Source organism: Molossus molossus, unplaced genomic scaffold (genome assembly GCF_014108415.1).
Source record: "Molossus molossus isolate mMolMol1 unplaced genomic scaffold, mMolMol1.p scaffold_m16_p_4, whole genome shotgun sequence".
Taxonomy (NCBI): domain Eukaryota; kingdom Metazoa; phylum Chordata; class Mammalia; order Chiroptera; family Molossidae; genus Molossus; species Molossus molossus.
The window spans coordinates 43624258-43638989 of record NW_023425377.1 but is presented as its reverse complement, the minus strand read 5'-3'; the positions used below and the strand labels follow the sequence as shown (position 1 = coordinate 43638989).

Genomic DNA, 14732 nt, shown 5'->3' with positions numbered 1-14732 from the left:
CCACCAGCAGTGTACTAGAGTCCCCTTTTCTCCACACCCTCGCCAACACTTGTTTGATGATTTGTTGATGGTGGCCATTCTGACAGGTATGAGGTATGTTAAAAGTCATTGTCGTATCTAAAATTTTAAAACAGTATTTGGTTGTATTTCCATCTTCCCATTTTTCTTGTTGACATAATTCTTCTATTACTATGCAAATACCATGCCAATTATCAATTTCAGGGTCAACCTAAGATGGTTGCCATTACCCCCAATTAGATATATAGAAAAGAAAATCAGAACCTTCCCCCTCCAATCTTCTGTGAACATTTAACATGTTCTATGCTTTCTATTGGTATACACATACCACACAGCATTCACTCATAATTTAAGATCATCTTTTTTTTGTTGTTTACAACAAATACAGTATCTTGCATCATCTCTGACTTCTGCTTTTACAACTCATGATTTCCTTGACCCAGACACACATGCCTTCTATTTTATACTTACAAAAAATCAATTTTGAGACGAGGTTCTCTTTTGCCCATATTTCTTATATATTAACAGTATCAGAATGTGTCTGATTTTTCTTGTTTTATCTTAATTTACTGACACCTATATTATTCCTATTATCTCTAAGAGTGTTTTAACTAAATTTCTTGTATTTTCTATTTGGTAAATATTATCCATGTCATTTTTAGAAAGGTAAACATTTCATTTATTTTTACTCTTAATTTAAGGAGGAAGGTAATTCTCAAACAGAAGGGCTTCAGTATAATGTTCCAATTTTTACAAGTAGACTTTATAATACTTTTTAAAGACTAACTACTTACCCCTCTATTTCTTGCATAAGGTAATCATCAGGAATGGATGGAATTCTCTGATTAAGAGGATAACGTGATACTTGGGTAATGTCAGTAATTTTCTGTGAGCAAAAGTGAATTTTCCTGGGACTTAGCACAACTCTAGAGAAGTAAATTTCTATTTTATTGTACTGTTTAGTGCCACATAGAAGAAAACTTGTACTCACAGGTACCATATGCAGGCTCCAACTGCAATGACATCATATGGAACTTCTCCTCATCTGTGTCCACCTCCAGACTGGAAAGATACTGCTTTACTTTCCTTGCCATCTGGGCATCTTCATATAGCTTCTTAGCATTAAGCAGAGAGCTACGGCGTGCTCTTTTTTTGTGAGCACCTCCCTGAACATCCAGCATGTTTGAGTTTGTGCTGCCTTGACTCAATGACCTATAAGAAGATGGAGATCACAATAAGGGGCTGTAAAGATGAGAATTAAACATGGCAGACTGAGGATGAAGATAATTTTGTTCTGTTAATACTACTGCATGCTGATGTAAATGAGTTAAAAGATGAAGAGCATTAATGCAAAGTAATATGGCACATATATATGGCAATGTTCTAAGTTTTAAGATTTGACAAAGTGCAGAATTCAAAAGAATAATTCCTCTCTGAGCAACTAATTTCGTCAGACTTGTGTTTGTGTAACAAGTAAAAGCATCCTCTGGTGCTGGTGCTCACCCATACTCTGAATATATAGCAAGAGCTGGGGTTAGGGCAAATCCAACCTCAGCCAGATATCTCTACCAGGGTTGTTCAGCATGAAAGTTTTTAGAGCAGCTTTGCTGGTCTGTGTTGCTTTGGACACATTATGGTCATCACTATACCAGTCTACAGCAGGCCCACTTCTCAGCAAGCTGACCAATTTTACCAATAATGAGATTTTGGCCAAAATTCAGAGAGAACACCAATAAGAAAAATAACAGGATTTATTTATACTCAGTTCAATATAGTCAGAGATAAGAAATGCAATTAAAAGCTACTCAATGTGCCCAGCCAGTGTGGCTCAGTAGATCGAGTGTTGTCCCATGGACTGAGAAATCCCAGTTCAATTCTCTGTCAGGGCACATTCCTGGGTTTGTGGCTTGATCCCCAGTAGAAGCTGCAGGAGGCAGCTGATAGATGTTTCTCTCTCACATTGATGTTTCGATCTCTCTCCCTTTTCTCCCCTCCTCTAAAAAAATTATTAAAAACATCTTTAAAAAGAAAAGAAAAAAAAAACCTACTCAATGCTTCCACTCACGTATGATATGGTTAGGCAGTATATGGGTGCTAAGACTGAGGATCTGGGGCATGTGACCTTCTTTCTGCAATGTTTCTATTGTGATGGAACTGCTAGCTGGGCAGAAATAACCACAATTCAAACTATCTTTAGTTTCACCCGATTCTACTCTTTTTCTCAAATGCCCTTGTACAATGTCTATATTTAGAACCAGAGGAAAATGTGAAACACACTGCTATTTGTCCTTCTAACAAAGCAAGCTAACACAAGGTTCTATGATGTATTTTAAAGGCAGATGCCATTCCAAAATAACAAAGGTTATCTATGGGTTTTCTAAATTAGCCTAATATTTACACAAAAATATTCTAAACACACAGACCACGACCACACAAAATTTGTTCTTCAGTGGTCTTATACCCAGTTTAAAACAGATATGAAAATCCTAATGTTTTCGTTGTAAATTAAGTGAAACAAAGTTGTAAAAGTGTTATGGTATTTTTTTTTCTTTCACAATTTTAAAATCTTTGAAATAGGGTGTGTCTTATATTTGATGGCAATTTTCAACTGCTATGGTCAGGCAGACTCTGTGACATGGTTGTCACTGATTACACTTGCAGAAAACATCAAAACTTACAGAACGGTTTGGAAGAAAATCCAATGGCATTAGTGAATTACCCTATTAACCCAGGAACGAAATGATTTTAAGGAGGTAGTGAATCTGAGAAGTTAACAACATTCCCAAAGCAGGCAAGCTGTAAATATTTGCAAAGCCAGCCTAAGAGCACAGCATCAGAAGCTTTTAACTCTTGTATGACTTGTTTTAAAAAATGCTGCATTACCAACACACTCGATGGCATTACTGTTTGGGGAAGAAAAACCCTAGAAACTAATAACTCTAAAAGTCATTCAGAAGATGCAGTCTTAACATTACGAAATTTTAGAAAGAACTAGCCAATTTAATTTGCTTATAGTTTCCTTTTTATGACTATAAAAGGATGGTATGTTTATATAGATACTTTTTATATAAGATACAAAAGATACTTAAGTTTATATAAGCACTTTCCCATTAAGTATAAGTTTACTGGTACCTAAAATGATTGTGTCCAACAACTGATGTCTTATATTCAAAGAAATGCAATTAAATCAGGCCCCAAAATTTAGGAGCAAATTTTAATACAAATATTTAATAATTTTATTTTAGTTGATATTTGGAGAGCAAGAGACAGACCACAAATCAAACGTACATACAAAATTTCTAATAAATGAAAACACTGTGATAACTGACAACAAAATGCCTTCTACTTCCAAAATAGAAAATGCTCTGATGCAAAAATGAAAATACCCAGTGTCTGTCATACAATGCAACCCTAAAGCTGAATCATCAGTGAATGTGGTACATAAGCCACTAAAACATCCCAAATTCACACTTAGATATACTGACCAAGTACTCTTCTTCATAATAGTAATGCTAGGATTCAATTTATATTTTCAGTGAAAAGAACTAGAGAAGACCAAGACATAAACATATAATACAGAAGAAAACACATGAGAACACACAAAGAAGGGAGGAAAAGGTAGACGGAAACTCAAGTCCACCAAACTTCAACGGAAAACAAGATCACAAATAAGACTCAAGACTCAAGTTAAAGTAAGTGGCTCAACAAAAATCCTTCTAACATGTAATAAATGCATCTACCTTCATGATTCACTATAGTCTTAAAGTAACAAAATTCTTCTTATGTAGCCCCTTCATCCAAAAAAACTATCTTTTTCATAAAAAAATGAAAGGACTACATGATTACTTATAAGGTCCTAAAAATTCTACGATTTTAAATAGATATCTAGTTACGTATAAGCAGAGATCTGAACCTACTTGAACAAAAGGTGGCAGTTTCTGATTCTATTATAAAGAGAAATAAGGGGGGTCTTTTAATTAAAAGGAGAAATTTAAAATAAGATTCAATCAATGCTGTAAGTATCATGGTATTAGAAGATCTGAGGAATTTAAGCCATCTTCTTTTTCAAATATTTGCTAACTCAATTTTATAGTATAGTTCAGATAAGGACTGCCTTTTTTTTTTTTCTTTCTTTCTTTTTGGAAAATCTATGTAAAAATGTAACCTGTATAAACAAATATCTTATCCATTTTTATACTTTTATTTATTTTCATAAAACATGACATCTGAATAAAAGAAAATGGTGTGGACTCTGGAATCAGACTACCTAGGTTTGAACCCATTAGTGGTTAGAAGAATTTGGAAAATTCTATCTCCCCCATCTACACCATGGGAATAACAGTATTCATCTCATAGGGTGGTTTGGAAAATTAAATAATATAAAGTGCTTAGAAGAGTGTATGGCACATAGCAAGCACACAACAAATATTTCCTATCATTCTGACCTTGATAAATTAAAATCTGAAAGGGACTTTTGGAATGTCAATAATAAAAAAGTAAAGAAAATAAAAGCTAGTTCTGTCACTACTTTCACCTTGTTAGCAAAGGCATTTGTCAGGAATGTAGGTTGACAAGGTTAATAGAACGCATGCTATTTTATGTGCGTGCATTAATGAAAAGGATGCAGTATCAGTTAAGAGTTGCACACCCTTCATTCCAGTTGCATTCATCTCTACACTTACCCCAGACTCCGCCACCTCTTCTTCCTGTAAGCAAGAGCCACAAACATTGAAGCATGTATTTGAATAGGAAAGCACAAAAAAAAGACAACAGGTGAGAGCCAGAAAAACTCTGGAGACAGAACAGAACAGAAAACTTCTACTAGGAAAAAATGGTAGCTTACCAGTAAAATGACTTTAATGTAATGCAGAGGAATAAAATGAATTACGATAGGCACTGAAAGCCCAAAATCCCTACAATATTTTAAAAACATGCTTTTAGACCAATTATATTTTAATGCCTAATTCACCTAGAGGCTTATGTTAATAAAAAGCTTAAGGAAAAACATTTATTTACTAAAAATTGTAAATTCTAGGATTTTAGGGAAGGAAACCTTATATTAAGGAATACAACTTTAAACTATTTTTTGGAAAGAATTTTGGAGCCACTTATTTAAGTGACAAGATAAAATTACAAGAAACATGAAGATTTACAGTTTCACTTTTAAGTGTATAAATTTCTCTGACAAGTTCAACAACATTCAAATTTTAACCAGAAAATTCAACTTAAAAAGTAAAAATATATCAAAATTTTTATAATACTGTATATCCTTACAGTACAATTGAACTGAATAAAGATTCTGTTTTTTACTTTTATTCTTATTTATTTAATCATATTTTTGCACCCCTCCAAACCCACCACTGGTCTCAATGTATCCCAGGCCTGCACCCAGTGAGCTCCAGTGAGGGCAGCCCATGATTCTGTTTTTGCCAGTAAACTGATTCCAGTTAAAATAAATGGGTTACTTTGTCCACACTACATAATATGCACCACCAAAATTGACAATTATTTGCTTAAGAGAAGTAGTACATTTCAGTACTGGATGACAAAACTGATTCAGGAAAAGTTCAGTGCAATCTAATTATAAATGTTTTATTTTCTTCTATACTGTATTCTACTTAGCCAAGGCTATTCCCAAGAAAAGAGCCAAGTTTATTAATTTTTTTCTTCAGTTTTTTTCATTCATTTCTGAAGCACAGTTTTGATACTTAGTATCAACTGGTCTGGCAGAGTTGCAAATTCATTGTCTTCAGGAACCAGAGTGCTAACATATGAGTCATTGAAGGTCCATGTAAGACAATACACAGTGGTGGGGCCACTGGACAGGGACATGCAACAACACCAAAAAAACTTAAAAAACAAAGAAACAAACAAACCCTCTGCTAGGTTTGCTTTGGTCCCTGGTTCTTACTGTTTTCCACTTCCAGATTGTTAAGCAATCATCTCTCTCACTACAGTAGCGATTCTCAGGGGCAGAACTAAGATGGGCAGGGAAGAGGAGATCTGACACCCCTTCTTCCATACTTTGAGGATCTCTAACCTAGAGCAACTATCAGAGCAATTACTTACAAAAACAAGACCCTCTCCTGAATAGTCATTTAAATAAAATAAAACAGAACCAAAAAACCCAATCCTGACACACACTAATTATGTTTGATTACAAAAATACCATTTCCAATTTTTAAAGAACCAAATATTTTTGTTTTCTTAGTAAACTATTTTTTTAGTCAAAGTAATTGTGTCTTCCTCTGTAAATATTTCATTTTTAAAAGCTCTTTAAGTAGGCCCAGAGGAAAAATCAGACCAAAAAATTCAAGTGCTAATGTTTATTCTAAAAATTATAAAAATTACTAGGAACAGCTCGACAACATACTTTACATTTAAGTTTCATAGAATTTGAGAAAGTTTTTGTTATTACGTTAAAAATAAATTTTCAAAAGCATTTTTAGAAGGTCAGGTTATTATGAAATACAAATATTTTCCATTTTTATTAAAGAAGTAACATGTTTAAATTTGCACTTCCTAAATTCTGTTTAAAAAACCGACATAAAAATAAACAAGTACCATGACTTGAGAAAAAGAATTTATTTTAAAAGAATAAAGTATGGCTCAGATGGAAATAGAACTAAAAAATATTCAGCAAAAATAAGACATATGCACACTAATACTTTACAAATTAAGTTAAAAATCAGATGAAAGCATTTGTCCTCTGTAGTAACTTCAGAAAAGATCAGCAACTTATACTTTAAGTTAGCCAATATTTTAAGTAACAATAACAATACAGAACTATCTATTTACTCAAAAAAGTAATGCAGAATTAGGGTTCAAATCTCAGCAAATTATGTCATCCTGAGCATGTTATCTAACTGCTGGGAACTTCAGTCTCTTCATATGTAAAAGGAAGGTCAACATCACTTACCTCAAAGGGTTATTGTGATTGAGATTGTGTAAAGTACTTTGTATAGCACATAACAATGGTAAATGGTAAAAAAAATGCCAAATATTAATTTAATTATATCACTCCTGATGTCACTCTGTACCACTTTTATATACTTCAATACTATACCTCTGTCGGAACATCATAGCTGGGTCCATGTTAGCAGAAGTCATTCGAACAACTTGACGGATTTCCTTGGCAATCATTCTTAGCTTCTCAAAATTTACTAAACCATCTACTTTGGAGTCATTTCCTATGGAATAGAAGTAAAAGTTTTTAATTTGCAAAATAAAAGTGAAATAAAGGTAACAGAAATCAATTTATTATTCTTGGGGGGTATAAATAAGAACTTCTTTCCAAATTGCCACTCTTATTTTTAAGAATTGATAAACCTTACTTGGTTCAACTCTGCTCTCAGGGAGTAAGCTACTGGGAGGAATTCTATTCCGGTGGTGGTGGTGTGGGGAGAGGGGTGCAGGCGGGCAGCAAGGGATGATTATCCATATTGGAAAGTGATAATCAGCATAGCTTCTAAAACCAATTTCATTATGTTGTAGGCACACTAGTAAAATGTGCAGCTGCTCAAATCTAACTCTCCAGATGCTCAGCCCACTCTTAAGCAGGTACCTGTGTCTATTCTTTTGGGCAGTTAAAACTTTTCTTTTCTTTTTTTTTTTTTATCCTCGCCCGAGGACATTTTTTGTTCAGATAGAGTGGGAGGGAGAGAGAGAGAGAGAGACATCGACGTGAAGGGACACATCGAGTGGCTGCCACCCGCACGACCAACCAGGGCCGGGGACAAACTGCAACCGAAGTACGTGCCCTTAGCAGGAACCGAACCCGGGTCTCTCCGGACCGCAGGCCGACGCTCTAACCGCTGAGCCAAACTGGCCAGGGCTGGGCAGTTAAAACTTTTCAACAAGAGGTCACAAAGAGTGAGCTTTGGGCTTAATTAATCCAGTAAATTTTCTTTGGTTTGTAATACTTGAAAAATTGTTAAATGAGTTGTCAGTGTTTAAGTAGAAGATATCCCATGAAAACAAGACTTTCTGACTTCTCTTGAAGAAAAAAAGGGAAAGGGTTAGATGGGAGATTAAATAATAGTATGTCTGTTTTCCCAAATGGCAATAATTAGTTAAAATTAAGAGGTGGCTGGCTCATAAGGATAAACATTTTCCAGTCTGCCATTCACTTCCCCATAATTTGAATTTGCAATTATAGCTTTTAATCATTTAATACACATTTGCTAGTTCATAAATTTCATAACTTTTGTTTCTGTTAAGTAGTTCTCTGAGAATTCACATAACTTTCAAAATGGTCTACTTTTCTTTGAAGAAAGTAGGTAGAAGACCAGACTAAGCCCATTTATTGGCTTACCTAGTTCAAACCACAAGGCCAAAAATATGTTCAAAGGGCAATCTGACTGCCTACAGCAGTTTTGTTGTTTTTTTACACCTGTCTTTTGTTGTTGTTAATCCTCACCCGAGGATATTTTTCCATTGATTTTGAGAGAGAGTGGAAAGGAGGGAGTCAGGGAGGGAGAGAAATATCGATGTGAGAGAAACACATCAATTGGCTGCCTCCCACATGACCCTGACCAGGGCCAGAGACTGAACCTGCAACCCAGGTACATGTCCTTGTATGGAATTGAACCCAGACTCTTCAGTCTGTGGGCCGACGCTCTAAAAGTGGAGCCAAATCAGCAAGGGCTTCACATCTGTCTTTAATAGTTAGTATAACCCCATTCATCTCCAATAGCAGCCCTTGAGTTGTCTCTGTGGAACTCTAAGTCCTTTAAGACAAATTTGAGAATCATATAGGTTTGGAACACATGGTGGCCTCCTGTCTCATAGTCAACAATACCTATATATTGGACATATGAATTGTTCTGGGTCTCAACATGAGAGAAAACAAAATAATCACCGAAAATACTTTCAAGTCACATAAACATGTTTTGAGGGAGCATGTCAGAGTATCTTCTTATAAAAAAGGATAACGAAAGGGGGGCGTGGATAAGGCTCTGTAATCTGAACAACACCCTTGCAAAGAAATACTAGAAAATCTGGACAAAAGTAGAAAAGAATGAATGTTTTAAGGTATCAAAAAGGTGTCCGGCAGTAAAGACCTGAAAGAAGAATGAAGATCGGGGGCAGGCTTAGCATTTCCCAATGCCAAACTCTAGGGACATCTACTTATTTCACAAAAGGGGGATGCTGAGCTACAAAACTGAGGAGTGTCACCCTGACTTTTGAGGTTGGAGGAAATAACTTGTGTCCAGGGAAACCTCCAATGCTTTGGGTTGAGATCCTGAAAGGTTATATCCTGGGGACTAAGAATGAACTGAATGTAGAATGGAATAAAAGTTCAATGTTAAATTATCTCAAAATGTGAAAATGAATTAAAGTAAATTTGAATTGCTATCACCCCTAGCTGACTGGCAGAAGCAAGGTTTAATTATCTCTGGAGGAATGGATCATCATCTGAAACTTCAGATTATTTCTGTAATTAAAAAAAAATTTAAATATGCTATTAATTTTTTAGAAAGAGAAAAAGGGAGAGGGAGAGAGAGAAACACTGATGAGAGACAAACATCGATTGGCTGGCTGCCTCCTGCATACCCCCTACTGGGCATGTGCCGTGACCAGGAATGGAACCAGCGACCTCTTGGTGCATAGAATGGCACTCATCCAACTGAGCGGCTGGGCTCTGTGATTTTTTAATAAACAACATTCATTTGGTCAAACATAACTAGGGCCACCAGGAGAAGAGATAACATGATTAAAATGCAAAGCACAAAAAAAGACAACAGAAAGGCAACCACAAAGGATCCAGATCTTGAAGTTAATAGAAACAAACTTTAAAATAACTATATTGAATATGTGCAAAAATATAAAAAAACAACAACAACACTGTGAACTCTGGTAGAGAACAAGAAGATAAAAAGATAAACAAATATAAAACTAAGAATAAAGAAAAAGAGTAACTGGAATTAGAAACTCACTGATAAATTTAACAGTAAGTTAGACATAGTTGAAAAGAGAATTAATTAATTGGACAATAGGTTGGAGGAAAATATCCAAAATAAAGCATGGTGAGACAGTAAGATGAGAAATACAGAAAACAGTATATGAAATAATGGGGCAATAACTAGGTCTAGCAAAAGTGAAATCAAAATTCCCTAAAGGAAAGCTCACAGGATGGCAAATAAAAAACCTTTAAGACAGAATGAGAACATTTTCTAAAACTGATGAAAAATATCAAAACACAGATTTCAGGATGTTTTATTAACAAGTCAGAATTAAAACAAAACTAAAATGTCACATTTGATCACATTATAGCAAAACTAGAGAAAAACATAACGAGAAGAAAATTATCAAGCAGCTATGGGAAAAAGAGCAGAATACAGTCAAAGAAACAGCAAATAAGACTTTGACAGTTGACTTCCTAACAACGATGGAAGCCAGAAGACAGAATGTTAGCTCAAACTGTTGAAAGATAACTGCCAACCAAAATTATGCCTTAACAATGAATATGATGGCCCTGGCCAGTTTGGCTCAGTGGTTGAGCGTCGGACTCCAGACCAGAGTGTCTTAGGTTCAGTTCCCGCTAGGGCCACGTACCACAAAAAAATAATAATAATAAATAAATAAATAAATAAAGTGTATAATTTGAACATTAACAACAACAAAAGAAGAATGAATATGAAGTAAATATATTTTAAAATAAACAAAAACTAAGGTATTTCATCACCATCAGACATGCAAAGTGCACATAAGGGAATAATAAACACTTTTCTATAGGGGAAAAAAAAACCCCATCAATGTGGAAGATTTAAAATGCAGGACAAGAATAAAAAAAGTAACATCATCACCATATAGGTAAAGCTAAATAAACACTGACTTTGCTACATAATGATAATATCAAGTGGGATTTAAAGGCAAGACAACAAATGTATATAAGTTAGAGGTGAGTAAACACCCTAATGGTCTGAGTTCTTCGCATGCATGACACAGAAAAGTACTAATGAATATTTAACTAATATCAACAAGTATAATTATTATAATGTCTAGTGTAATACTAAACAAATAGTAAAATAAGGCAGCAATTTTTTTTTTTAATCCTCACCCGAAGACATTTTTGTATTTATCTTCAGATAGAGCAGGAAGATGAGAGGGAGGAAGAGAGAGAGAAACATTGATGTGAGAGAGACACATCGACTGGTTGCCACTCACATGACCCCAACCCGGGCTGGGGAAAAACTGCAACCAAGGTACGTGCCCTTAGCGGGAACAGACCCCGGAACTCTCTGGTCTGCAGGCTGACGCTCTAACCACTGAGCAAAACCGGCCAAGGCTAAGGGCAGCAATTTTCAACCTTTTTTATCTCATGGCACACATAAACTAATTACTAAAATTTTGCGCCACACCAAGATATATATTGTATTTTTTGCTGATCTGACACACACTAAAAAAGATATAATTTTGATATATTCATGCCGGAAGGCTACTGCTGCATTGGCTTTTGTCATTTTTTAAATTTGACAATCTAAGGGAAAAGAAGTCAGGTATTGCATGTTTTAAAAATTTTGTACCACAGCAGTGTGCAGCAGAACATGGGTTGAAAATAGTTAAGGTAGTGTATAATTATCTAGTTTACAGGGTAGGACAAATGCCATGCAAAGTAAAACAAAAAAACAACATAAAAACCCACAACAATTCAGGAAGACTGTAGATCAAACATATGGTACAAGATCAATAAATTAGGCTTTTAAAACTAGGAACTTGCCGTTTATCAACAGAAACCTTGAGAGAGTCAAAAGTTGTTTTATACTCAAGATTTATAAAAAATTCTTAAAAATTTATTGAACAGGAGCCCTGGCCAGTTTGGCTCAGTGGTTGGAGCGTCGGCCTGTGGACCAGAGAGTCCCGGGTTCGGTTCCTGCTAGGGGTACGTACCAAAAAAAAAGTAAAATATTTATTAAATAGGAAACTACCTAATAAGATATCGGCAAGAGCCTCGAATTGATAATTGACAAGAGGACAGATAAATACATAAAAGAGTGCTCTTCCTCATCAGTAATAAGGAAAATGCAAATTAAACCACACTACTGTTGGAATAGGTAAAAATAAAAATTTACCAGGTATTGGTAAGGATGAGGAACAATGAGAACAACACTGCCAGTGTTCCATTTTACTAAATAACACCAAAATGTTTTCTAAAGTTGATAATATAAATATCAGGACCCATAAATTCCACCCAATTTGTATCAAACAAAAATGCATGTGCACTGAGAGATACGTGCAATAATGGTACCATTGTTCATAACAGGTGAACAGTGGAAACCATAACATGCTCATCAACAAAATAAATGCACTGTATTGCATTCATGTAAAGGATACTAAATAGCTTTGAAAATTAGGTATAATTACACTAAAAAACATGGAAAGATCTCCCAAATCTATAAAGTTGACCAAAATAAGCCAGAGAACAAAACAAATCAAAACATAAGAAGACAAACATACCCTATGGTTCTATTTATATAGAGTTCAAGAACAGCTAAAACTACATCATGGTATCAGAAGTCAGAACAGTATAAATACCTTTGGGGAAGAGACCGAGTATAGTAATTCGAAAGGGGCGTGTATAGGGCTCTTGGGAGGCTGGCAATGTTTTATTTTTGGCCTGGATGTTGGTTACTATAAATGTATTAGGTTGGTCACTTGTTTTCTATAAATGTATTAGGTTGTTCACTTGTTTTGGGCACTTTTCTGTATATGTCAAATAGTTAAAAAAAGAGTTGAAAAAATATTACTAAATTAAACAACAAATATCAAGTTGTCTGATCTTGGTGAAAGTGAAGTTTGTTTGTTTTTAAATCCTCACCCAAGGATATTTTCCCATTTATCTTCAGATAGAGTGGGAGGCAGAAAAAGGGAGAGGAGGGGTAGGGAGAGAGCGAGAGCGAAACATCGATGTGAGAGGGACATATTGCGACTGGTTGCTTGCTGTATGACCCTGACCAGGGCTGGGGACGAACCACAACCGAAGTACATGCCCTTGGCCGGAATCGTACCTGAAGACTCATTGGTCCATGGGATGACGCTCTAACCACTGAACAAAACCAGCCAGGGCAAAGTTTATGTTTAAATAAACTTCTCGTCAACAATGGGTTTTGTATTCCTAAAATTTGCTGCATTTAACTGGGTAAAGTGTTAGTGATATATAATCATTAGGCTGAAAAGATATATTCAATATAATAAATCACAATTTATTTTATTAGCTGAGGCTAAACATGCTCAATTTCCAATACCTTCATGCAGAAATGTCATATCTTTCTTGACAACAGGGAAGAGTGGAATAATTGGAGGCTGCATGCTTTGACTACTAAGAATATTTCTATATTTTGCCATGTTTCTAGATGGATCAAAAAGGTCTTGTAGATCTTGCAGGTGTTTTTCATACTTGCTTGGTAACTTTTCCCAAGTACCTCTGAGTCGTGCTACAGACGCCAGGTTCAAGCCACTGCCAAAGATGAGAATAAAAACATTAAAAAGGGATTTGGATAAGAGAAAGGACTGAGGGTCAGTAAAGTGCATACACCAAGTTTCTCTAATAAAGCTAAAATAAGCAGGGACATATTTCAGTGTGTTGACATAAACAGAGAGAACCATGAAAAAAAATAAAATAAAAAGGATCCCATGATCTTAAAACAAGGAAATCCTTTCAGAGGAACTATATTACTTACCTATAGTTGTATACCTATAGCCTTTATGTTATAGTTTTCATGTAAATGACAAATAATTATTCCATAAAACAGCCATTTAACTTTATTTTTATTAAAAAAATTTTTTTCTTTATTGATTTTAGAGAGAGATAGAAACATTGATTGGCTGCCTCCTGCATGCCCCCCACTGGGGGTTTGACCCACAACTTGAGCATGTGACCTGACCGGGAATTGAACTGGTGACCTCTTGGTGCATGGGTTGATGCTCAACCACTGGGCCACACCGGCCAGGCTTAAACAGCTATAATAAATGCTAGTTGTGGAGCCAATGTCTATGAAGTTTCCAAGAAATAACATGTGAGAAAACAATTTTAAAGCCAGACAAACTGTCACTGAAGTTCAAAGGAGCTTTGAATATACTGAGGAAATATAATTCCCACAAATTTCAACCAATAGATGATTCGACAGAGTGATGCCAGCATCATAGTAGCATAAGATGTCCCTTGTTTTATTCTCCCACCCAAATCACAAAAATTTGGCATCGATCTATAAACAGAAGTCCCTTTTATGTAGAGTTGTGGGACCCAGCACCACATTCCAAAGGATCTGGGAGAAGCCTCACTCATAGGAGTAATAGAGAGCTAAACTTGGGTACAGGATGTGAAAACTACAGAAGATTATGAGTGGTTCTGGCCCCGTCAGCTGTGGTCTGAGAACACCTGCACAATACTGACTCGGGCTGTCACCTACAGACAAGAGAGCCTTATGGAATTACAGGTTTCTGGAGAAGTTCCAACATTTTACTGGAGTAAAACAAAACAAAACAAAATAAAAAAGAGTATGGATGTACTGAAGTAAATAAAAGGAACTATTTGACTTTGTTGGCATCACCCTACCCTGCACAGCTTAGGGCTAAACTAGATGGCTCATGTTTTCTCCCACAGAGGGAAAAGGAAACCAACAAGTGAACGCTTGGTTTCTTTAGCTTTTTGGGTCACTGTCAAAGACACGCATTTCTCTCTCATAGAACCCAGAGCATTAAAATGAAAACTC

The 14732-nt window shown here is 35.5% G+C and overlaps 1 protein-coding gene across 24 annotated transcripts in view; it reads right to left on the bottom strand.

Annotated features, from left to right (window-relative positions):
• RAPGEF6 (Rap guanine nucleotide exchange factor 6) overlaps nt 1-14732 on the bottom strand; it is a 234376-nt gene that overhangs the window by 26092 nt on the left and 193552 nt on the right. For all 24 annotated transcript variants that reach the window (XM_036281928.1, XM_036281948.1, XM_036281931.1 and 21 more), the window contains 3 exons: nt 13266-13477; nt 7085-7208; nt 1010-1230 (listed from right to left, as the gene is read on the bottom strand). In XM_036281928.1, coding sequence (XP_036137821.1) covers nt 1010-1230; nt 7085-7208; nt 13266-13477 — 557 coding nt within the window. The remainder of the gene's footprint in view (nt 1-1009; nt 1231-7084; nt 7209-13265; nt 13478-14732) is intronic.